At 42.7% G+C, this 25,951-nt stretch overlaps 1 protein-coding gene across 2 annotated transcripts in view; it reads right to left on the bottom strand.

Annotated features, from left to right (window-relative positions):
- Window positions 1-24,967, bottom strand: part of CLVS1 (clavesin 1) — a 57,616-nt gene extending 32,649 nt beyond the window's left edge. The window contains exons 1-2 of one of the 2 annotated variants that reach the window (XM_083187151.1): window positions 24,779-24,967; window positions 12,094-12,685 (exon numbers count right to left, since the gene is read on the bottom strand). In XM_083187151.1, the coding sequence (XP_083043277.1) occupies window positions 12,094-12,482 (389 nt within the window). In that variant the 5' untranslated portion in view covers window positions 12,483-12,685; window positions 24,779-24,967. Of the gene's footprint in view, window positions 1-12,093; window positions 12,686-24,573; window positions 24,738-24,778 lie in introns of those variants that run through there. The other variant, XM_083187152.1, reaches the window with a different exon arrangement.
- Between the last annotated feature and the right edge of the window lie 984 nt (window positions 24,968-25,951).

Below are 25,951 nucleotides of genomic sequence, written 5' to 3'. Positions count from 1 at the left end.
AAAGGTACAGGGTAATTTCTCAATTATAATGAGATATTCCGCAGCACTGTACATTAGGGAGACAATCACCAATAAATATAACAAACAGCAACATGATGGGAAATAAAGAGCAAGGGGTCCCCGCTGGTATGCAGAATGACCTGGTGGGCATTCTGTAATCTCATACCAGTACAAGTCAAAAAGAATGATCTTCTTGTAGTCATTCTGCAGTATCCTGAGAATATAGAATGCTACTGCAATCTTTGCTTAGTACACGTATAGGGGCCGATTCAGGATCGTTTGTAACGATCCAAATTAGTTCCCAGCCCCAATAGTCGAGGTTTGCGCATGCGTATTTTTGTGCATGTGCAAAGCCAGCATCGAACGGCTTCGGCAACTAAAGGTGCCCACACACGCACCGATCCCGGCGTACGTTGTGGGCTTAACTAGCACACATAGCATCGCATCGTATGCCTTGTGCATGCGATGTGCATGCGATGCTATGCTAGAAAAAGCTAGTACAAAAAGTATGTGCAGCACATACTTTTTGTACTGTGCGATGGGGTGCCGCCGGAGCGCGCACCCCATCGTATAGCATTGCACCGCCGGGATCGGTGCGTGTGTGGGCACCTTTACACATTCGCCAGGCCGTTTGTTGTGGGGAAGGAGGGCTGGGGGCGGAAATGGGGCGTCCCCATGAACACGCCGGTCGTTCCCCTGGGAATGTAGGCGGGCTAATGCCTGCCGGGGGCGAGCCGCTTACGTCACAGGACAGAGCAAATAAAAGTCAGTTCAGGGGGGTTTGGCTGGCGGGGGAGGGGGCAGTATTTTAGGGCTCGCTATGCAGCGAATGCCCGCTTCTTAGGGAGCTTTGCTGAATCAGGCCCATACAGTGAAATATTTTGATGAAAGAAAACCTGGTACAGATTCATTGATGAGCGAATTATCCAATAAAGTGAATGAGCCATTTTCACATAGTTTGAGAGGTTTAGGGCCAGATGTACTAAGCTTCAAAAAGTGATAAAATGGTGAGTGATAAACAGCCAGCCAATCAGCACCTACTTGCCATGTCACAGACTGTGTTTAAAAAAATGTCAGGCAGGAGCTGATTGGCTGGCTGTTTATCAGTCTCCATTTTATCACATTTTGAAGCTTAATGTATCTGGCACTTACTGAAATCACAGATTCACTTTTCTTGTTTACAGAACACAACAAAGCAGTAACCAGGCAATCCATAAAGCAAAATATATGTTACCGAAACATTAACAGTGATAGAAAGGCTCTGAACTAATTTATTGGGAACAGATTAGGGGAAATGCACACATTCCATTAGTGAGATGCTCAGTGATGAAGAAATAAATTGTATTTTCTCGCTGCCACCCCACTTTCATTGTGACAACAGAATATACCACATTGCCTGAGCATAAATGATTAGCTTACCTAGTTAATTTATAGCCAAGCACAACTATCTCCCAATGTCAATGGGGTCCATTCAGTACGGTTCTCAATGAATAGCGCCAGGAGGGAAATCCTGCAGCTATGCTAATCAGCAAGCCGCTACCTTCAACTAGAGGATTTCTGCTGGGGATGCGAGCATAGGTGCCGATTCTGTGGGTGCTTGAGGGCCCGAGCACCCACGGAAATTGATGAGCACCCACCCGCTCAGCAGCGGTCCACCCGCCCGTGTCCCACTGCACCTCCCCTCCCTTGTCGCTGGCAAAGGTACCTGCACTGTGGGGGGCATTTATGTATTTGGCACTGTGGGGGCATTTATGTATTTGGCACTGTTGCCATAATTTGAATATTGGAGATAACTGTGCTGCGTAATATAAATCAGTATTATTTTGTGTCCACGCCTCTTTCCCATGAAGCCACTCCCCTATATTTTTGGCTCGAGCACCCACCAACAAAAACATAAATCGGCACCTGTGGGTGCGAGCAGAAATCTAAAAAAAAAAAACCTAGGGTGGCAAAGCAGTTTTAAGCCCTAGTGTTGCACAATCAGCATTGCCACGGGGCACTTAAGTCGGAAAATGGGAGTACTTGCGACTACACAACCATGAGTACTGGCATTCTCCAACTTAGCAGATCACCGATTAGAATTGCTGTGGGAACTCCCTTGGATTTTTATGCAAAATTCAGAGGTTTGTGGGTCTAGCAATATTGCTTGCAGCCCTCTCCTCGCTGAAGCTTGATTGACATGCTGCGGTATCTGGGAGGCATATCGGGGCCCAGGTTCTGTGTTGTCACATGCAGACTTCCTGGACTTGGCTGTCCAGATACTATGGAAAGTCTGAGTAAGCTTCGGCTTGTGTAGGCTGACCACGGACTGCTAACGTCATGTATCCTAAACGATGGTCAAAATGATGATCCAATGCTGCATTTGTCTTTTATTTGTAATCAATTCCATACAAGTTGAAATCACGCCTCAAGTTTCAAATCTGTTCTACAGCATTCCTGAATTGGATTCACATTTGGTAGAACATTGCCAACCCCTCACCTGGAAAACTTAATAGTTACTGTTGCTAGGTGCAAGAATGAGACAGAGCATGATGATATTATCACACTGGGGAGGTTATGGCCTATATACAATTACAGTAGCTGCGATAATGGATTCAGCTGGAGCTATCCAACTGGCCCTGATAAGCTGCAGTTATCAGCTTAATAACTGCAGCTGTAATCTTCTAGGGGGACCGATGGTAAAGTACTGCCAGAGACCAGTTTTTGAGCAATAATGCAATTGGTCTGGGAATTTATTCCGGATTCCATGTGTTATCGCCCAAAAATGGGTCATTTACTACCCAATATAAATGTGAACTACAGATGGAGCCGGCCTAGTTCTTGCCAGCGGCCGGCTCTCACCAGGGGCGCGCGTGCACGAGACACTCGCGCGCGCCCCGTGGCTACGGTGATTTCTCCGCCGCCTCCCCCGGTGCCCCTCGCCACCCCGCCATCCCCCCTATCAAAGTCACACCAGTATACCTCCCAAGTATATACTTATATAATATAAGGACTGGTTTAAGAGGTTTCTATAAACTGTTTAATGTCTACTGTCCTTTACTGATTTTATATGTTATAATTAATACTTTTTATTTTTATGACTGTTGCTTATTAACTAATTAATTGTATTAATAAAAATTAATTGTGTTTGATTGTGAACAATTCTCAAGTGTCATATGTGCGCTCTCTTAACAACAGTGTTAATTATATATATTTGTGTATATAAAAGGTCAGTGAGTTTCTGGTCTCCTGAAAGACCCATGCATTTTATCCAGTGCTGCACTGATGTGTCTGGATTCTGTCATGGGGAAAGCAAAAGAATTGACAAAGGATCTGCTGAAAAAGGTAACTGAACTGTATAAAACAGGAAAGGGATATAAAAAGATATCCAAGCAATTGAGAATGCCAATCAGCAGTGTTCAAACTCTAATTAGGAAGTGGAAAATGAGGGATTCTGTGGAATCACAAAAAATTCAGCCACAACTGCCAGGAAAATTGTTCGGGTTGCAAAGGAAAATCCACAAATAACTTCAGCTGAAATACAGGACTCTCTGAATAAAAGTGTTGTAGTTGTTTCAAGATGCACAATAAGGAGGCATTTGAAGAAAAATGGGCTGAATGGTCGAGTCACTAGAAGAAAGCCATTACTACGCAAATGCCAAAAAGCATCCCGCTTACAATACTCCAAACAGCACAAGCCTCAAACCTTCTGGAATAAAGTCCTTTGGAGTGATAAGACCAAAATGTAACTTTTTGGCCACAACCATAAACGTTACATTTGGAGAGGAGTCAACAAGGCCAATGATGAAAGGTACACCATTGCTACTGTGAAACACCGAGGTGGATCGCTGATGTTTTGGGGATGTGTGAGCTACAAAAGCACTGGAAACTAGGTCAAAATTGATGGCAAGATGAAGGCAGCATGTTATCAGAAAATACTGGAGGAAAATTTGCACTCATCAGCCCGGAAGCTGCGCATGGGACGTTCCAACATGACAATGATCCAAAACACAAAGCCAAGTCCACCTGTCATTGGCTATAGCAGAATAAAGTGAAGGTTCTGGAGTGGCCATCTCAGTCTCCTGACCTCAATATCAAGGAGCCTCTCTGGGGAGATCTCAAACATGCAGTTCATGCAAGACAGCCCAAGAATTTACAGGAACTGGAGGCTTTTTGCGAAGAAGAATGGGCAGCTTTAGCATCTGAGAAAATAAAGAGCCTCATCCACAACTACCACAAAAGACTTCAAGCTGTCATTGATGTTAAAGTGGCGCTAGGACATGGGAATGCGAGCCCATGCAAACGCTGGGCATTCCCATGCAAATGTCTTTGTCCTGGAGCCCGCATATATAAGAGTCAGTCTCCATTGACTTATATTTGCATGTCCTGGAGAAAACATTTGATGGTTGATGACCACAGACTGATTTCTCCTGCTGCGGGCTCATGCGAGGGGATGCGTTTTCATGACACATCCCCACACTTGGTAGCGAGGGGATATGATGGCATGGGGGGGGGGGTGTTTGGGCGGGGCAGGCACTCTGGGACTCGGTAAGCTGCGCAGCGATCTTCGCAGCTTACCGAGTCAACCACAATCAGGCCCAATATCCTGAAGTAGCTGCTATTAGAATTCCACCAGACAAGCTCCCAATACACCTTTTGAGAAAGCAAACACTGTGGAACTGCTTCACAGACTTTGCTCTCTAGTGCACATGTGCCCTCTTCCCAAACATCACTGGGAAAATGGTGCCAGGAAGGAGCGCTTGTTGTTTGACAATGACAACCACGGTACTTGTGTAATATCTGGGCGCCCGATTTTTTCATTGTATTGCATCGCATCGCATCACACTGTATAAAATCAACCTCCATGCGTAGATGGATAGTGGGGGTATGAAATCACCCATGGGTGACTATACAATTAAAAATCGGGTCTTTACAATGAAAAATCACATCGCATCGCATCGCATGCCTTAAGTAGTGGCATGCGATGAAAAAATCGGGCGCCCAGATAATACACAAGTACCAAAACCACACATTTCTCTACATACAGTATATAATATCTTTCTATGCTAGTTTTACTGGCTGTTAATTTGGTACTTGTTTCCTAGCACGGCGCCCACGATATTCAGTCGTATGGCATCATATGCATTGTATCGCATCGCATGCCATATGCCCGCATGCAATGCGTTTTTTAATTGTATAAGCACTCTAATGGGTTTTTTCAATGGAAAATGGCCCCCCTATACGATTTTTAATTGTATAAGCACCCTAATGGGTGCTTACAATGTTAAATGCACCCCCACGCCACCCCCACTATCAACGCCAACCCAAAGTGTGGTGAGCGCAGCGAGCCCGTGAGGGTCGGCGGTTCGTGTCCTCCGACCTTTTCATACCCCCACTATCCACGTCGGCGTGGAGTTGATTTTATATAGTGTGGCGTGCGCAGCGAGCCACCGAGCCCGAAGCGTGGCGAGCCACCGAGCCCGAAGCGTGGCGAGCGCAGTGAGCCCCGTGAGTATTCCACGTCCCCTCGCGGGGTGCGCTATGCACGCCACACTTCGGGCTCGGTGGCTCGCTGCGCTCGCCACACTATATAAGATCAACTCCACTCCGATGTGGATAGTGGGGGTATGAAGAGGTCGGAGGACGCGTACCCCCGCCCCTCGCGGGCTCGCTGCGCTCACCACGCTTCGGGTTGGCGTTGATAGTGGGGGTGCTTTTAACATTGTAAGCACCCATTACGGTGCTTATACAATTATATATCTTATAGGGGCACATTTAACATTGAAAACACCCATTAGGGTGCTTATACAATTTTAAATCGTATACCATTGTATATGGCATACAATGCGATGGTATACAATTTAAAATTGTATAACATCGACTGCCATCGTGTAACATCGCATCGCATACCATCATATGCCTTATGGTATGCGATGCGATGGGCGCCGTGCTAGGAAACAAGTACCGTTAATTTATACTGTATTGACCACTAACAGATAGATGTTTAAAAAGGGAATGAGGGTTTGGGACTATGGCTACACACGGGCCCCCTCAGGCATTCATACATTGTTGATCATAACCACTTATAAGGTCCTGGTCCCATCCTAATACATGCTTTAAAAGTGGGGAAAACCTCATAGGGAACTCTTGTGGTTATAGCAGCTACTATTTATTATTTACATTGTCAGGTACAGGGTGGGGACATGTTTGTAATTATGCCTAGGCTAGTCCATATGAAATATGACTTCATACAGTGTAACCAAGTTGCCAGCAGTTTTTGAAAGATCAACTGGCACCTTAATAATGGATTGGAGGTAAATGTTTCACTTGACACCAGGATCCTATACAATGTGCATTGCTTGGGAATAAAGAAATATATGAACACGAGACACTAATGCATTTACTCATTTTAAATAGCTTCCTAATCTCCCCAGCATCACATTTAGAAAAATAAAAATCTAATCAAATCCGACAACAACAATATTAGACGTGCTGCTTGGCAATTACAATCCTGCATTGTAAGCACATTTACATAGAAATCACCGCCCAAAGACCTCATAATAATTATGGAAAAATAATACCAGAATCAGGCAATCATACAGTATCCCTTGAGCAAGCAACACCATGCCTGCATTCTCAGTGGGACGCCCCTAAGATAAGGGTAACTAACCTGGTAACTAACCCCAGGAGGACTGTAAATGGCACCACCTTGAAAAAGACTGTCTAGAAGTCAAAACGCGTTGGTCAGGTGCCACTACACTCTTTGTTTTTATTTGCTGTGTTGCCCCATATACCAATCTACCCAAGGTGAGCTACCCGGGTATCCATCTTTGCCACCAGGGTTTTTTTGGTGATTAAAATCTAGCACCCGCATTTTTTGTTCACTATATTGTATTAATAAAAAGATGATTTTTTGGTTTTCGGTGGAAAGACTTCATTAAAGAAACTTTGATATGAGTACCATCACATGTAAGCTACAAGTAAGCATTTCATAGAAATATACAATATTGGTTGTGAGGACATCGCTATTCCTTAAAGAAACCTTTATATATGGGGACTTAACCCTTTCCATGTAAGTAACATGTAAGCATTATATTTACCATGCTGATACACGAGGTGACCTTATAATGAGATCATCAATCACCATACTATACGGATTATAAAGTCCACACCAAACCTAAGAACTCTTACCCCTGGTTACGTTTGTATGAAACTCTTGTTTGGACTTACTACACTAAATATATTTTTATTTGGTTTTCCTTTGCATGTACAGTATCTTGGAGAGAAATAATGCCTGGAAGAAAACTTCTGAGATCTCCTCCTCCTTATGTAAGTGAGTGTTGTGAACATTAGAAAAATAATCCACAGTAGAGCGCCTCAAATTTATGGCTAGGTTTAGAGAACGTACCTAAACAACCACTGCATTTCACCAGTAGGATTCTCATGTCAACATGGTGTTGATAAAATAGTGATCCCATGAAATGGTACTGATGAGTTCCTTTATAACTCTTACACAGACAAAGCTGGTGGTCCAACTGTCACCGCAATGGAGAAGAGCAACTAACAGCAGCTCTGAGGCAGCATTCAGTGGTGTTATGCCACCTCATGCAGAACTTGCAGTACTGACTTTCTACAACAAAAGGTGTCCTTCAACATTCCTTCCAAGGTAGAAACAGCACTACATAGAAGGGATTGCAAAGAACATTGCCTGGGGTCAGAGATAGGGAATACAGTATGTGACAAGACTGTGATAATGTGTTACTTGCCATGCTCCTTAATTATGTCATGTCAGGGTATGGTCTCCATATCAAAACACTTTTGTCTCTTACAATATATGCCACACCACACCACAATATTATACAATGCCAAAAAACACAATTGGGCAGTGTATAATGTCACCTAACTGAATATTTTCATAATGTGATATTTCAAACCAGTCAGTATACCACACTTCAAGGCAGTACAGACAATGACATGGACTGTATATGATCTTACAGGCTTTCAGCACCACCTTGTCTTGCTCCTCCCACAGAGGAGAGAAGAAGGTAATGTGTCGCAGACTGTACGTCCCTCCTCTGACCTCAGATGTGCTGCTGGAGCTGTGTGACCTTCCTGCATTTTATGGAAGAGATCAAGTTCAAATTGTTCTCAGTGGACCATAAAATGAATAGGGCATAATCAGCAATGAAAAGAAAGAAGTAGCAGTGCTAAAAATAATTTGAAAAGAATTGGATGATCTTTACAGAAATTTTTACTAAAATAGACATAAAATACACATACGTACAATATGTGATGAAAATGTCATAAATTAGGAACATGAAAATTAAAATACGGTTAAAAGCCCATTTCCACACTAAAGTAGCAGTAAGGAGAGTCCGTTCCTAGTATGCCCAGGATAATTATGATGAAAACATACAGTAGTTACCGCACCAGATGGGTTAGTTGATAGCAATGTCCTTGTATCCAAGTGAAACCCAGGTGAATTTTGTTGTTGGGTATTCATATCTGGGAAAAGTACATTTGGCTTTTCTTTTAGATGTGAACTGTCAGGAAGTACTAATGGAACCCATACATCAGCAATTAATTGTGACAATCAGTGTTCCCTCTAAGCTGTGCACGCGTGCGCGCGCACACAACTCGCCGAGCATGCGCACAGACATTACAACAGAGTGCACAAAGCAGCAGTGGTCCCTTTTTGCAGTTGTGGACTCAATTAATGTGTGTTTCACCCATTAACTACATTGTATGCTGTGTTTTGAATGTTTAAATGTTTAATATCATTTTAAAGTTAACACAAATACTGAACGCATACCCTCCAACATATGAATGATAGAAATCTGTACACATTCGAAAAGGGGGCGTGGTCAATGGTAAAGGGGGCGTGTCCACACCCCCCTTTCCGAATGCGTACTGGACATTTTAACACTCCCAACACTCCCCTTATATTATACACATACAAATTAACGCTCCCTGTCACGTCCCATCTCTCCAGTGCATCTCTCCAGTGCATCTCTCCAGTGTGGGAGGGTCCGCGGGCTGCGTGACGTCATGATGCGGCGCACGCTGCCGGGACCCGCCGCAATGCACCCCTGGGAACGGAGAGGGTGCCGCCATGCTGGAGTGGGGCCAGATTCGGAAGAGAATGATCCTTTCATTCTCCGTGCCCGTAATGCAATAAAAGGAGGAGCCGTCTGAATCTTTGAAAAAGCGGTACAATCGGTACACTCTGATTTAGCCGGTACAGACCGTAAAAAAAACGGTACTGTACCGGCTAAATCGGTACAGTTGGAGGGTATGTGAACGTCATTTTCCAGTTATATATAAGTGATGCTCAAAATTTCAATTTCCTTCCAAAGTTGCACAGCCAAAATCTTTTGCCGCACACAGCCTTCGTAACATTAGAGGGAACATTGGTGACAATCCTCCGTTCTGGAGATGATTGTCACAATTCATCTTTAATGTGTGGGCTCCCCCTTTTGGCGATCCCAATCAAAAATTAATAGGGATCGCCAATCGATTGCTGAATCAGATTTTTAAACATGTTTAAAAATCTTGTTTCATTGGAGTTTCATTTTTGTATGTGTGGGCATTCTAACAGGAAAAAAATCACTGAAACAAATCTGTAATGAGTGGGCAAGTCAAATAGACTGAAGAAACCATTTATCTGGGGGGAAAAATCACTGGATCTGAGAAGCAATTAATTGTGATTGCTGATGTATGGGGGCCATAAGCCAAATCTGAGCAGCTCATTGCTACTTAAAAACCATTTTCCTGGTAAAGAGAATTTCACTCATCACACTCTGCTGGCTGCTGGGCAGGGCTCCACCAGTCTACACAGATCTAGTAGATCTGTGACATGCATAAAAAGCAGCCATGGGGGTGAGCCCTCTAGTCTGTCAGCCCCATATAGGTTTATGTTAGACTGTACATGTTATGCTTGCTCCAGCTTCCTCCACTCATGTGTCATAGTTTTATGCAGGCTGGAGCAAGAAACGCTGAACTAAATGGTCAGTGAATGCGGTTACAGGGAAGATTTTTGGGGCAATAAGATGTATGTAGTAAAGCATACTGTATTAACATAACACTATGAGACATACTGTCCTAGGTCACAGTGCACATATACATGGCATCCATACAGTGCAGGGAGGCGAGCCAGGGCTTCCCTCAGGAAGTGCTGCCCCGCCCTCTCCCCGCACAATGTCATGCCCTCTTATCAGAAGCCACACCCCCTGAGGTCCCAGGTTGACGAAAGCAGATGTTGGGTGTTATGTTAGAGGACATGGAGACAGGTCTACTTTAAAGCAGGGTTGCCAACTTTTTCTGTCTCCTCTCCGGGAGAAGCCCGGAGAGGAGACTTCCAGCTGCAGTTCGGGGGGCGCTGCTTGAGCTTTACATCATTAAAATGATGCGATTGTGGACATTTTAGCTCCGCCCCTCCTCTGAGACCCGCGGATTGACGCATTTCAATCCAAAAGGTATGGGGGAAGACTCTGCAATCGGGGGGTGGCGTGGGGGTCCCCCGGAATCCGGGAGGGTTGTCCACCTTTTCAGGGGGCCGGGAGGAGGACCCGATTTTCGGGATCCTCCCGGTAATTCCTGGGGGGTCGGCAACCCTGCTTTAAAGTAAAGATGCATCAAGAACCCTGTATTTTGGTTTTGTTCCTAAAATACTAGAATGTTTTATTTTGGCAAAACCAGCCTCACATGTTTTGGGATTTAAATTTAAAAATTTAAAAAAACAGCTAACTTAAATCGTGTAACTTTTTTTTTCCCCAATGTAGTTATTATCAACATCAATAACATTCCTTTACAGTCATTTCCTGTTCCAAACAATTTTGATACTGGAAGGAGGGATCACATCCATCCAAATCACTCAAGGGGCCTAATTCAGACTTGATCACAGGACAAATTTGTTCTCAAAATGGGCCGAACTATGTGCACTGCAGGTGGGGCTGAAATAACATGTGCAGAGAGAGATTTGGGTGTGGTGTGTTCAAACTGAAATCTAAATTTCAGCGTAAGAATAAAGTAGCCAGTATTTACCCTGCACAGAAACAATATAACTCACCCAAATCTAACTCTCTCTGCACATGCTTTTTGCCCATTCTGAGAACAAATTTGTCCTGTGATCAGGTCTGAATTAGGCCCAAGATCCAAAATTGCGGGAAGGCCCAAGCCAGGGCTTGGTTATAATCGAAACCCCAAAGTAAACCAAGCAGAAGCTTGGTTCGTCTAAGCGACAGTTTTATTTGCAAGTAAAGATTATCTCTGTAACCATTATGCGGGTTTTATAGTATAATGTTTATAAATTTACTTTCTAGTTCTCGTATTCAAATGAACTATACAGATGGAGTTCTCTTCATCTAGCCCTTTAATAGGATTAAGTGAGTGATAGGTTTAATCTGCTAATCCCCAAGTGTATTGTTCTACGTATTGTATTGCTGCTGAGAACAATAAAATAGCCGTGGCTAGCCATGGTGAGCCACGACCTAAGGAAGGTAGTTGGGAGGAGCTCCATCTGTAGTTTAGATCAGTGGTTCCAAAACTGTGTGCCGTGGCACCCTGGGGTGCCTCAGGACACTTGCAAGGGTGCCTTAGATTGGTAGTCCAAGATCAATTCAAATATTTATGATCAATTTAATAGGCAAATTCATAGATGGTGGTTGCCAATCTTGGCCCTCAAAACATAAATGAATGTAAGGATGACATCTAAAACACAATTTAGTTAATTAAATTTTTTTCCAAATTTGTCAATTACAAACTCTTGGTCTAGGGGTGCCGTGAAAAAGAAATTCTGATATTTTAGGGTCCCGTCATTCAAAAAAGTTTGGGAACCACTGGTTTAGATACATAAAATGCCTTTCAATTAGTAGTTTTCATATTAAGAGTTTTGCTGTTCCATTGTTACATTGGATGGTCCATACATTACTTATAACTGTAATTACTATCATAGTTTGTTGAGAATGAAATGCAGTATAATGTGTGATATATACATATAAGTAATTTTCTCAGATAATATTGCCTTTGCTTACTGTTTTCATTTCAGTTAATTGATTTTAGCAGCCATTCTATATAAGAGTCAATAGAAGATATGTAAACACTATCTACATTTACCTACTCTGATCCCAGTTGGCTGCAAAAAGTAGAAGAATCTTCTGCCCATAATGATCTCGGTTGTCAAGAACGCCAGGAAATCCATCCATGAGAGCTCGTTTAACCCCTCGATCATCCGCCTTAAGGTTTTTAAACATGTCTAAATTAAGCTGGCGATACTGGAAATACTGAGCGAGAAGTCGGAAGGCTTCCATCTGATTGAACTTCCTGGCTCGGAGAAACCTTAAGATGAAGGCATCATCTGTCCGTAGGAAGCCAATGTCTGGTCTAGTGATGATCATGTCTCTGACTTGTTGGATATCCTGATGTAAAGTGTCTGGATTTTCATTTAATTCCAAGCGGGCTTTCTCTATCGTCTTTGGGCTAAGTCCAGCTTGCAAGTGGGTCATCTTTTTCGCCTTTCAGTTTTGTAAATCTTCTGATGAATTAGTTACGGAGATACATATCCCATCCACCTAGGCTTGAAATCAGATCCTTCTGAGTGATATGTGACCTTAGAGGTGGGCCTTAGCACAGCAAGATCTGTAAGCCACCAGGAACCAATGTAATGATGAAATGCTGCTGATAGATCCTTTCACACGAAAATCGAGCTCTGCAAATGCAAGAAATAAAATGGCTGAATGAATGCAATATTTTTAAACTTCAGTTTAGATTAAATTATAACATTTCCCTTCTCATATACGTCTTCGCTATTTTCAGATCTATGGGCCTGATTCAAAGGTGGATTAAATCCTATTCCGACTGCGATTTTGTATGCAGCGGTTGTGCAAACACATGTAATGTCCCAACCACTGGGTATGGTCTCTATCATAACCCTTGCATACAGAGATACACCATCGATCATCTGAGCAACTCTTTGGTGGTAGTAAACCGACTGGGCCATTGTTACTGTGCACAAATGACTCAGACTGGGATACAACCCCCGAAATGGTCACAACATGTCTCATATTTTACTTGCCACCTCCATATTACCCCCCACAAATGCTCAACGACTGTCAATCACTTTGCATCAAAATCCAGAATGCGGGACAGATGCACTAAGCTTCAAAAATGATAAAATGGAGAATGATAAACAGCCAGCCAATCAGCTCCTACCTGCCATGTTACAGACTGTGTTTGAAAAATGTCAAGCAGGAGCTGATTGACTGGTTGTTTATCACTCTCCATTTGATCACTTTTGAAGCTTAGCACATCTGGCCCTGCAACTCAGACACATGCCCAGTACAATAAAATTGCAAACATCGGCATTGGGTCCACCACTGAATCAGGTCTCATGGGCCAGATTAATAATTGTCAGCTATTCCGATGTTTTTGCGGCATGATAATTGGTAGAGTGTGCACGTATCAAAGTCCATTACTGCAGTCACTCATGGGGAGGATTCATTCAAAAAATAATTACCAGGAAGGGATTATTTGGGCCCAAAACACAAGTTGTAACAATGCCGGCATGACTTAGCCATTTTGGAGCATGTCATTGCCTGCATCTGCGATACCATATGCATTAAAGATGGCTCTGGTGTATCAGTACACTACAATATCGCTGCGTCTTTGTAAAAAAAATTGCTAAGATCACCTGTGGGCGTCTCAGTAAAAATCCCGCTGGCTGATTTGTATATTTGTGCATAGTAGCTGGAATCACAAAAGCTTTAGCATACACCTATGAATCAGGTCTTATATTATGATGGTCCATGTGTCTGCGGGAAGCCACTATCTCGCCTAGTGATGACCAGGTCTGACTTGAGCATAAAAAGAGGAAATGAACAACCTGAACAAAACCTGCCACTGGTACAAGCTTTGCCAGAGAGGAACAAGTGCTGTTTGGTCCGTCTATGATTGCAACTTGTGTAATACACTCGGTACAGATTGCTGAGGTAGCTGTAAGGTGTTCACGGCCCATTTACTAACTAATTATTATCTGCTTTACACATGCTCTTCACAATAAACATGTCAAGCCTAGCTAGAGTATCTAAAACATAGCCTGATACGCAGCCACTGCAAACACAGAGGGAGGACCTGGCCGTGCTCATTTAAGAACATTACTGACTTAGAACCGTTCAGTACAGTGTATATATATATATATATATATATATATATATATATATATATATATATATACAAAAACAAAATACCCTTTCAATGCACTTATTTGTGTATTGGCAGCAACTCTTTATGTCCCCCCTGTTAGTGGGGGAAAAGGAAAGTGGATAGAGCAATGGATAGAGTGCACCTTTTACTGGTACCACCACCACCAGATTCAAGTGACTATAATTATTACAGACACTGTTGAAGCAATTGATAAATGTAATAAAAAAAAACAATAAAACGTTTTCATTCGTCTGAAGCAGTTGATACAGTTCAATAAAAAGGAAACAAACATCCAACGCCTTTCGTCATTACGACTTCTTCAGGGGTAAGGTTCTATGTGGTGTGTAAAGTGGACAAAATAATATTTTATTCCACTATAGATGGATCACCTTCTGATCAGTATAAACTGATAAGCCTCATAGGACTCTTTGACGAACAATCAAATTATATCAATTTCTATGAAAAATTTCAATAAAATTGGCAGAACTGGAAGAGGACAACAATAGTTTGGTCGTCCACAGGTAAGTCTCTAATCATGGATCTAGCAAGTGGATCCTTCTCAGGCTGATGAAATGCGTTGGATGTTTGTCTACTTGTTATTGAACTGTATCAACTGCTTCAAACGGATGAAAACATTTTATTGTTTTTTTATTGTATTTTATTAAATTTATCAATTGCTTCAAGATTGTCTGTAATAATTATAGTCACTTGAATCTAGTGGTGGTGGAACAAGTTAAAGGTGCACTCTGTCCATTGCTATATATATATATATATATATATATATATATATATATATATATATATAAATAAACAAACAGTATATATATATATATGCCCCCACATTGCTTCACTAGTGTAACCAGCTCATCAGCACTGAAACCTTGGTCACTAGAATATATTGCCAAACTTGAATTTTATATGTTACTGGCTATTGCTATCTTGTGATTGCCTCTGTGTTTCTGTACGTGTGAAAGAGAAAGAGAGAGATGTAGTTTCACTCGCTGCTTGCACATGGCAGTGTTTCGGTTACACGTGGACACTAGACATATATATTGTTGGCAGTGGGGCGAATGTATTAAGCCTGGTGAAGAGATAAAGTAATGATAAAGTGAAAGGTGATAACGCAACCAGCCAATCAACTCCCAACTGTCATTTTTCAATCAGAGCTGATGCCCGGTGCATTATCACGTTCTACTTTATCTCCACTTTATTTCCGCACAGGCTTAGGCCCCATACACACTAGGCGATATTGTTCACAATATCACCCAGAAAGGACTTTATGTGAACAATATCGCCTAGTGTGTACACTCCCTGTCGTAAACGATGCACACTCCTGCGCATCATTAAAGACACCATCCCTCGTCCAGCATGTCTGGGCGAGGAAGGTCCTTGTTAACGATGGCTATCAGCAGCAGCAGCATGGCCGTCGCTCCCCCTTGCCGCCCCCCTCTGCCATCGCTACCCTTGGAGTCAGCATGGACAAGTGAGTATTCACTTGACGATAACTGCCACCCCACAGTGGCAAGTGTGTACGTGGCTTTAATACATCTGCTCCAGTGTCCCTAATATGAGCAACATTCAAATATTTGGCAATAACCGACACGACAACAATGTGTATTTCCCAGAGTCTCCCTAAACCAAACTGTCCTAGAAATGTGGTGATTTGTCTGAGTTTCAAATCCAGATTTATGACAATTTATTTGTAGCAATTAGATAAAGAAACAAATACCAAATGTATGTGCATTTGTAAAGTATGTACGGACACATATAAACAGGAAATGGATGTCTCCGCTCTGCATGTGTTTCTTCCCCAGTCACGATGATTGAATGCAGCCACAAGATTAGTGTCTGCCTATTTTTCAATCCTTTGTAAATTTAATAGTTCAATGCAGCATTCAATCCCACTAATGCTCCGGTTTACAAAAGGGGTTCTCAAGATCTGCTTTGCAGCTGAGAACGTGAGTGTGTGTCTTCTACAATGGAACAGATGTTTCATTGAAAAGAATGTGGGCACATATGCTAATACTCTGTGAGAATATACATAATATCCGTAAGTATTTCTGTGTTGTGCGTGGAAAGTATCATCCATGGCAAAACCAAACAGCCTGGACTTTGCAATAGATTGGCAAATAAAATGGTATTGCCAAAGGCATGTGTATGGAGTACAGTATACACAGACACACAGACAGACACACACACACACACACACACACACACACTCACACACACACACACACACACACACACACACACACACACACACACACACACACACACACACTATTTACATAGACTCTAATCTAGAATGTGTCTGTATATCTATGTCAATTGCTGATACGTATCAGTACATATTTATATAGATGCCTAGTACTAAGCCTAATAACTTCAATCAGTGTTATTAAGATCAGATTGTTGATACTTCTCACATACACATTTTCATAATTAAAGTACCATGGTTCTTTAGATTAATCGAATAGAATTCAATGCTTATGGCCTATGTTGTCTATAATCTGGATGGCCACTTAAACATTAAGCAATCATTGTACAAACGACACTCTAGATTCAATGACTGTACAAGTACTCGATTGTTGAATGGGATTCCCTATAACGAGTGTGATTTAATCAATGTGAACTAATTGTTACAGGGGCACATTACCATTTGCACCCTGCTTCTTTAAACTTGCTTTGTGTGACTTCCATCTGTCTCACTGTAGCAAATGAGTCCATGGAAACTTGCTACCAAATTGTTCTCAGATTCACATTCAGTATATTAGAGAAGTCATAAGCCAAGAACTGGAGTCTGTTTTATTTCTCTACTTACAGTATGATACTTATTACATTTCACACTTTTTTTTACCTTACCAGTGCTTAGGTTTAACACTATTGAAAAATCATTAAAAACAGAACAAAAGAATAACATAATTATTCCAAGCAACATAATAGGAAGATACATAAATGCTAAAAAGCTACAGGAATGATCATATATTGAATTCTAGGAATGTTATTGTTATACTTTTTGCCTTCTCAAGTAATTAGTTCTCTTAACAACATAGAACACAATATATATCTTTATTCAGTCGCAAGCTTATGTGTGTTTGTAAAAACCTCCACACATAACAAAGGGCCTGATTCAGGGGGGTATGCAATCCCCGCCGCTATTTGAGTCCTCACTACTTATATTTAAGCTGTAATGTGTATTGAACTGTGGCGCTCTTTGTTTGTACTCTATTTTTGTTATTTATTCAATGTTATGCTAAGTTTTAACTCCCTGTATTGTTCCTTTGTACGGCGCTGCGAAACACTTGTGGTGCCTTATAAATGAAATTATAATAATAATAATAATATTTCCGATGGGGGAAATAGCGGCGGGCACCTTCTTGCCTGACAGCATTGAAGAGGCAGATTGTTGTTAACGCCTGTGAATTGTCACGAACACGACCGAATCTGGACAATCCACGGCCGTTTACATGGACACGCCCCTTTTTCGGTGATCGCCAAGAGTGACACTGAATCCTACCTGGCGATATGCTGTCGAGCAAAACAAAACAGGCCAGGGTCACAGCTGTCGGTACGGATCGACAGTCGTGACCCATGATTGCATACCGCCCTATGTCCGCTGACCATCAAATCATTTTTTCCAGCAGACTGACTTTTATCTTGGCCAGAGATGACCGAATTCAGGGCAGGCACTGAGGTCATATTACAGCAGCTGTCCGCCCGAGTAGTCATCAACATGCCTGTATTCGCATCGGCACGTTAGCATTCGCAGGGAAACGCCCACAGTTTCTATGGGCTCGCCCATAAAACCCCGGGCGTTCACTTGCCAAAGGCATTCGCACATGCACATATTCACGCATACACTGACCCCCACCAATTCCGGCCTGCTCCGAGCGGGTCTGAACACCCCCAAATTGCGGCAATTTCCGAGTCCCCAGAAGGCCATGGCCAGGGAATCGGAAATATTAAATATGTTTTTAAAATCCTGATCCTAACTGAAAATGGTCGGAATCAACAAATGGGGATTTTTAACATGCTTAAATTCCCCATTCTCTTACAAATCACTGATGATCATCAATGGCCACAGCTTGGCGCATCTGTTCAGTAGATTGATGGTACCGTCAAATTGGGGAACCGAGGCTATGCTGTATGGGGGCCTAAAATGGACATTAGGTCTGGGGAATATAAATTAGAATGTAACATAAAAATGTGGTTCCTTTGCCAAGCATGTATTTGAAATGATTTGCACTTGTCTTTATTGTTTTGTTTTCAGTACACAGAAATATCTGTATTAGTGACATGAACATAGCTCAATAATATCATTCTGCGCTACGGTTACGAAATGATCTATATTAGATCAACAGTAGTTTTTATGATCGGATGAAGATGGAAAAATACAAGAAACAAGCAGAGCCAAGGGCATGTATGCTAGAAGATTTGTTCATAGTAAGAATTGAGATGATTAATAATGCAACACTGCTATTTGTGATGCCATTTGTCAGAAACACCGTGTTCAGAACAGCAACAGTCACTTTAGTGTTTTCACAATATTGCTGGTTCTGTTATGTATTATGTGCAGTATTCCCGGGAATAAAGTTGTGAGGCAGAAAAACGTAGGGGTGTATCCAATTAGCCATGGCAAATTACCGTGGCTAATGGATCACACAGGTGCAATCCAATTAGTCAGCATGTTTCACGACAACCCACCGATCTATAAACTTATCCCAGATCCCAGGTCTTTTTGCCCGAAAACAGGACGTTATCCATCCAAAAAAAAAGGGCTATAACTGTATAGCCCTATAATAACCATTAGACTAAAAACACAATATTAACCCATTTTTGCAGCCAAATAATTAGCACTGCTAATAGGATACCCACCTTGTAGAGAGTGAGAAAGCAAGATTAGAGTAAATATAGACAAACTAATATAATTTTACCTGGCTGGCTTTAAGTTGTGAAACTACACATCCCAGCATGCCTTGCCATAGTTTTAGCACTCCCTAATAGCAAAAATGTGGCAAGGCATGATGGAACTTGGAGGGCCATAGTTTGCCCTTAGAGTGTGCAATGGCATCTTCTTTCTTCCTTCAGCGCACTTCTAGCCTCAGCATGTTCAAATAAGGGTGTACAGTTCATCCCCTCCCCCTTTCACCATCATTTGAATTGGAGCCAGAAGTGGGAAAACCCAAAGTTCATCTGAACATATACATATAGCCCTGACTAAAAGGAACTAAAATGCCAGGAACTATGTTTGGACCAACTTTGCAGTTCAATTGAGAAGTTCCTTCAGTTTCATGATTTTAATTTTAAATAAGATATTTGTGTCGCAATCTCTTCAATGTACAGTGCTGAGTGCCATGTCAGTACCTTATTTCGAAAGGATTATTATAATGGGAGGACAATATAAATAGCGTGCTGTGAGACCATGACTAGTTTAGAATTAGGCAGATTTGGGCAACTACAAGGGGGGAATTAAATAGGAAGAGAGAATCAGAAAGTGAGAGAGCTGGTAAGGAATCTCCAGTGTTTTTTAAAGAGGCAATCATTTACACGGCAAAACCAGTTTGATTTTGCCGTATACATAATTGCCGCTTTAAAATTTCTTACCAAATCTCTCACTTTCTGAATCTCCCATCCTATTAAATTTCACCCCTAATATCTTAGCAATAAAAAGGTTTATACAGAAATATAATAGAGATAATGAACTTGCAAATATTAATATTCTGACAGCAAAGGGAAATGAAAGGATATCTACTCTACTAGTAAATCTAATAGTGATGAAAGCAGTCATTAGATCACAACATCCCTGTACTGAGAGGCCAGCTGCACAACAAACATAATTTGCCCCATGCAACCCATGCTAAATTGTAATATATGTGGCCCCACCTCATTCATTGGCTATTATTGTCTCCTGGGATTGTGGGAAACCTCCAAAGTCAGGATGTTGTAGATACTGGTGCCTTCTAGTTATAGGCCCACAGTGGTAATCCATGATCATCTTCCAGCTATTTTTTTTTTTTTTAAACACATTTTATTAGGTGAATCACGAGCAATTGACAAGTGTAACAAAATACCTTGACATTTACAAAAACAGCATTGAATGGGCTTACAATAAGGTGATTCAAGATTTTTCTATTTAAGAAAGAAAACCTCGCGATGGCAGTGTGGCCGACCGCCCGGAAAGACATTTCCGCGAGGCGAGTGAAGGAACCAAAGGCGAATGGTGGGAGAAAAGAGAGTATCTTCCAGCTATTTTAGCAACATGCCCAATTATAATGTTTTTCATTTAGCTCAGATTGTTACTGATAAAGTGTGTTATTTATTGAGCCATACAGTTTGCAATATTGGGCAAATTTCCCCATGGAAGCTGTAGCAGCACAGCATAAATGGCCCACTCTGGTATTCAAACCTTGACTTTATTCTTGTATCTGATTACTGGAAACTATACGCACAGTGGTGCGAGTAGAAAAAACGACTTAGTGGTACTGTGCTGCGCGCCTTCGGCGCGCAGCGAAAAATGGGCGTGGTCAGGGGAGTGGCCATGGGCGTGGTCATATGACACAAGGGGGGTGGTTACATGCCACCGCCCCCCCCACAGAGTCTGTACGCCCGCTGACATACTATATAACACCACAATGCCCATGACATACTATATAACACTCCGCGATGCCCATGACATACTATATAACACTCTGCTATGTCCATGACATACTGTATAACACACCATAATGTCCATTACATACTATATAACACCGCAATGCCCATGACATACTATATAACACCGCAATGCCCATGACATACTATATAACACTGCAATGCCCATGTCATACTATATAACACCGCAATACCCATGACATACTATATAACACCGCAATGCCCATGACATACTATATAACACTGCAATGCCCATGTCATACTATATAACACCGCAATACCCATGACATACTATATAACACTGTAATGCCCATTACATACTATATAACACACTATAATGCCCGTTACATACTATATAACACACTATAATGCCCATTACATACTATATAACACTGTAATGCCCATTACATACTATATAACACCGTAATGCCCATTACATACTATATAACACTCCGCGATGTCCATGTCATACTATATAACACACTGTAATGCCCATCACATACTATATAACACACCGTAATGCCCATTACATACTATATAACACAGCGTAATACCCATTACATACTATATAACACACCATAATGCACATTACATACTATATAACACACTGTAATACCCATGTCATACTATATAACACTACGCAATGCCCATGTCATACTATATAACACAGTGTAATGCCCATCACATGCTATATAACACTACGCAATGCCCATGTCATACTATGGGCGGGATGCTATATAGCAGAAATGCGGTAAAAACCCCGTTTTCGGGGTTTCTACCGCATTTCTATATGCTATATGGCGCCTCCGCAGTGTCAGCGCTGCGGAGGGAATCGCCAGCTAAAGCTGGCGAATCCCTGCAGAAGCCTATGGGCTTCTTACCGCAGCGCTGTTTGAGGGATCCGTCACGGATCCCTCCCAGCGTGCCCTGCGGCTGGCGCCGGGGTCTGCGCATGCGCAGATGGACTCCCGGGTCACAGACCCGGAAGTCCAGTGCCGGCACCGCATCGCAAGGGACAGCTCTTACCGCAAGAGCTGTCCCTTGCATGAATAACGGCATATGTTATAGCATATGCCGTTATTAAAAATGCGATGTCCGGCGAAGGGGGGCCGCGGATGTTATAACATCCCGCCCTTTATAACACTACGCAATGCCCAACACATACTGTATAACACACCATACACATTTGACACATAAGTGCCACTTACCTACATGCTCAATGCCAGGGGCTTCATGCCGATGCCAAGGTGGACTGAATTTGCTCGTTGCTCAGGGGGATAGATCTGTGCCACTGTGCTCATTGCCCAGGGGGATATATCTGTGCCACTTTTCTCGTTGCCCAGGGGGATAGATCTGTGCCACTTTGCTCGTTGCCCAGGGGGATATATCTGTGCCACTTTGCTCGTTGCCAAGGGGGATATATCTGTGCCACTTTGCTCGTTGCCCAGGGGGATAGATCTGTGCCACTTTGCTCGTTGCCCAGGTGATAGATCTGTGCCACTTTGCTCGTTGCCCAGGGGATAGATCTGTGACACTTTGCTCGTTGCCCAGGGGGATAGATCTGTGCCACTTTGCTCGTTGCCCATGGGGATAGATCTGTGCCACTTTGCTCGTTGCCCAGGGGGATATATCTGTGCCACTTTGCTCGTTGCCCAGGGGGATAGAACCCACCCCCCCCGGCAGGCAGGCACATACACAGCCCCCTGTGCCTGCCCGCCCGCACGCTCTCGTCTCCCCCGCTGTGTACGCGGGGGAGACGTGCTGCTGCTGCTGCTGCTGCTGCTCCTGATAGTTACAGCTCCTGCTGCTGGACCGCGCGCTAACCAATAGCCGCGCGCGGTCCAGCAGCAGGAGCTGTAACGAAATCATGAGAGCAGCAGCAGCAGCAGCAGCACGTCTCCCCCGCGTACACAGCGGGGGAGACGAGAGCAGGGAAGACCCGGCGGGGGGGAGCGGCGCTAGCGCGCATATGTAAGTGGCCACGCCCCCCGCCACTTACATATGCGCACATGCGCAGTAAATATTTCGGCCTATTTGTTATGGCGGTACGGGGTACCGGCACCATTTGTTTTAATGGTACGCCGTACCACCCCGTACCGCCATAGTTGCACCCCTGTATACGCATGACAATGCTCAGCGAAGGATGGTTCACGCCTGATTCTATGAACTTCAGAGTGTTCTGCTTGTGTTGCTACTTTCCAGTCTTACATAAAGTTTATTTAAGATTTAACCCTAGAATACAGACGTACATTATGTTTCCAGGCAGGAATTTCATGTTTCTCTGGGGTATTGTATTACCCCTGTGTGTGTTCTAGGGTTAAAACGAATTATTTAAAAAGTAAAAGATTAGCAATAATGTACAACACAAGCAGCCATGATTGTTTCTTATTTATGAAGCGTTAATATAAGCTGATGAATATCTAATATGTTTAGCTTTGTGAGCAATGATACAATACAGAAAATATTCACATTTTACAGTTTCAACCCCTTTGCCATGGCACAATAGAGTCCCTTCAGCTGTTCTCAAGTGCCACCAGAGCTAGAGATGTCCACACTAGTTTACAGTCACCACCACCAATTCAACTGTTATTCACTGCTCTCTTCTTTTTTTTATCTTTGATTGTTTTTTTTTTTTTTTTTCATATGTGGGCCAATGGGTTTGTTATATTTTCCTGTGGGGGTCCAATGTGTTTTTCCCTGTGGGGATCTCTTTGTGTACCTTGGCAATTTTAAAATCTTGTTTGGTGTGCCGCCAGTTGAAAAAGGTAGGAAGCACATAACATTAAAGTGCTGTATTAGAAGTCCCTTATATACATGTGATACAGAATAAGTCAATTATAATACTTATTGAACATCTGCTGTGCTGATATTGTAGTCTGACTGTAGGGCTTTTCAATAAAGCTTTTTTTATTTTAGTATCCATTAAAAGCTCTGGGCTTTATCAGTACTGAATGGACTGTTGTGATTGATGTGTATATATAGACCTGTCCTCAGTACACCATCTAGTTCATCTGCATCATACTGAGAATGTGAATGTACCTTTCCCTACAACTGAATAGAAAACAATATTCACAAAATGTATCCTTGTATCACAATTAAACACACGTTCTACATATATTGATATACCTGGTAATAAAAAGACAAATTATCCAGTATCATATAAAAGAAAATGCACATGAAAGACACGATTGCTAAAAAAAGATCAGTAAGATTCATATGTAGAGCAAGATGACTAGCGGGAATTCACATCCTACCTCAAAGGTATATAACAAGTAACATTGTTGCATAATGTATACAGTGCATAAAGAATGTATTGGTAATGCCAGCAGTGCATTATTCTCCTAAACCTATTCACAACCAGATCGGTATTTTGCAAATCTACAGTTCCCATACACTTATCCAGCATTTTCTCTTCTCTGCTGTAAATTGTACTAACCCCTTCAGTTCTTCTAACCAGCCAACATTATCAGCACTGAAACACTCCAGCACAGTACCCTCACTCCCCCATCACTCCCTGCCTGCACATTCCCATTGCTTAACCCCTTTGCTGACTGCTGCTTCTGCATTGCTTCCCACCAGGTATCCATTTCATTCATTCATACGGGCGTCAAATACAGCAGGAAGATGTATGTAGCATTAGCAACATACATACTGTATCTCTCCCATTGTACGGTGTGGTGTAGTCTACAGAAGTAAAAGGTATATTAGCAACCACAGAGTCCCTGTTTCTTTCTGATGACTCACCAGACCTAGCAGCTTGTCCTGGCTCTGAACTCCCATCCAGTGCTTTGTCTCCCTAATAGCATAGGGTCGGTGTGAGGCACATTATGCAGAGCATTGTTGGATGGGGGAGGCAGAGCTGAGCCTCTGAGACACTGCAGATGGGAGCTGTCCGTGCGCTACAGTGCTGAAACACTGCAGCTGCGTACCAGCAATCAGACCCACATACCTGTTACACGTTACTGCCGCTGGGAAAGACACAAGCTGTCCATCTTGGATATTGCAGTATGGTCTGTCTACATCAGTCCCCTGGATAATGTCATCAGCTGTGGAGAAGGGGGGGATTGACAGAAAGGCTTGTACTGGAATGAGGCAATGAAAGGGTCCTCACAAGCTGCACTGCTTGTCTTCAAAGCAAAAAAAAAAAAAAAACTGTTCTTCCAAACAGGCCCATCCCCTCTGATGTCTCATTGGCTGAAATACATTTGTGGAGGAAATATTTAAGCACAGTTGTGCATAGTACCCTTTGTATATTTTGGGGGCTGGCTTACAGTTGGAAGGAAAATGAGTACATACAATTGTCATATGTGGTGATTGGCGCGATCCCATCACCAAGCGTGTGTGTGTCTAATTCATTCCCGCGGAGCATAAAAAAGGGTACTTGTGTAGTTTCACGGCGCCACTAGATCGCATGCGATTTACTATCCATTTCATTACCTCACTATCCACTAGGGTGTGGAGTCGATTTAATATAGTGTCGCGAGTGCAGTGAGCCACCGAGCCCGAAGCGTGGCGAGTGTAACGTGCCCCGCGAGGGGCCACGGAATGTATTCAACGGAATTGCATGCAAATGGCATGCAATATCGTGAGTCGCTCTGAAACAACATCCGTGTCCCCTCGCCACGCTTCGGGCTCGGTGGCTTGCTGCGCTCGCCACATTATATAAAATCAACTCTGCGCCCTAGTGGATAGTGGGGTAATGAAATGGATAGTAAATCGCATGCAATATCGCATGTCATATCGCATTCGATATCGCATGCGATCTAGTGGCGCCGTGAAACTACACAAGTACCTAAAAAAGCATTGAGCAGCGATATTGCAACGTGGTGATTCCACACCGCTGCCACGCCCAACACACTTGAGCGGCCATATCGGGGCAAGGATGACCGCAATTACATCTGTATGAACCTTTACAAAACCATGTTACATGTGCACAAAAACTTAGAGATGGGCGGTGCATGTCTGAACTGAAATATAAATTGCTATGTAAAGATAATGCTGTTCATTTTGGTAGCTGCATGCAGAAGCAGTATATATATATATATATATATATATATATATATATATAGAGGGGGGGTGGCGGCACTCGTAAATAACTGGAGACCACACTGGGAATTTACCG

The sequence above is a fragment of the Crinia signifera genome, chromosome 5, assembly GCF_055691185.1.
Source record: "Crinia signifera chromosome 5, ASM5569118v1, whole genome shotgun sequence".
Taxonomy (NCBI): Eukaryota; Metazoa; Chordata; class Amphibia; order Anura; family Myobatrachidae; genus Crinia; species Crinia signifera.
Note: the sequence above shows the minus strand (reverse complement) of the source record. Positions and strands in the feature narration are given on the sequence as shown.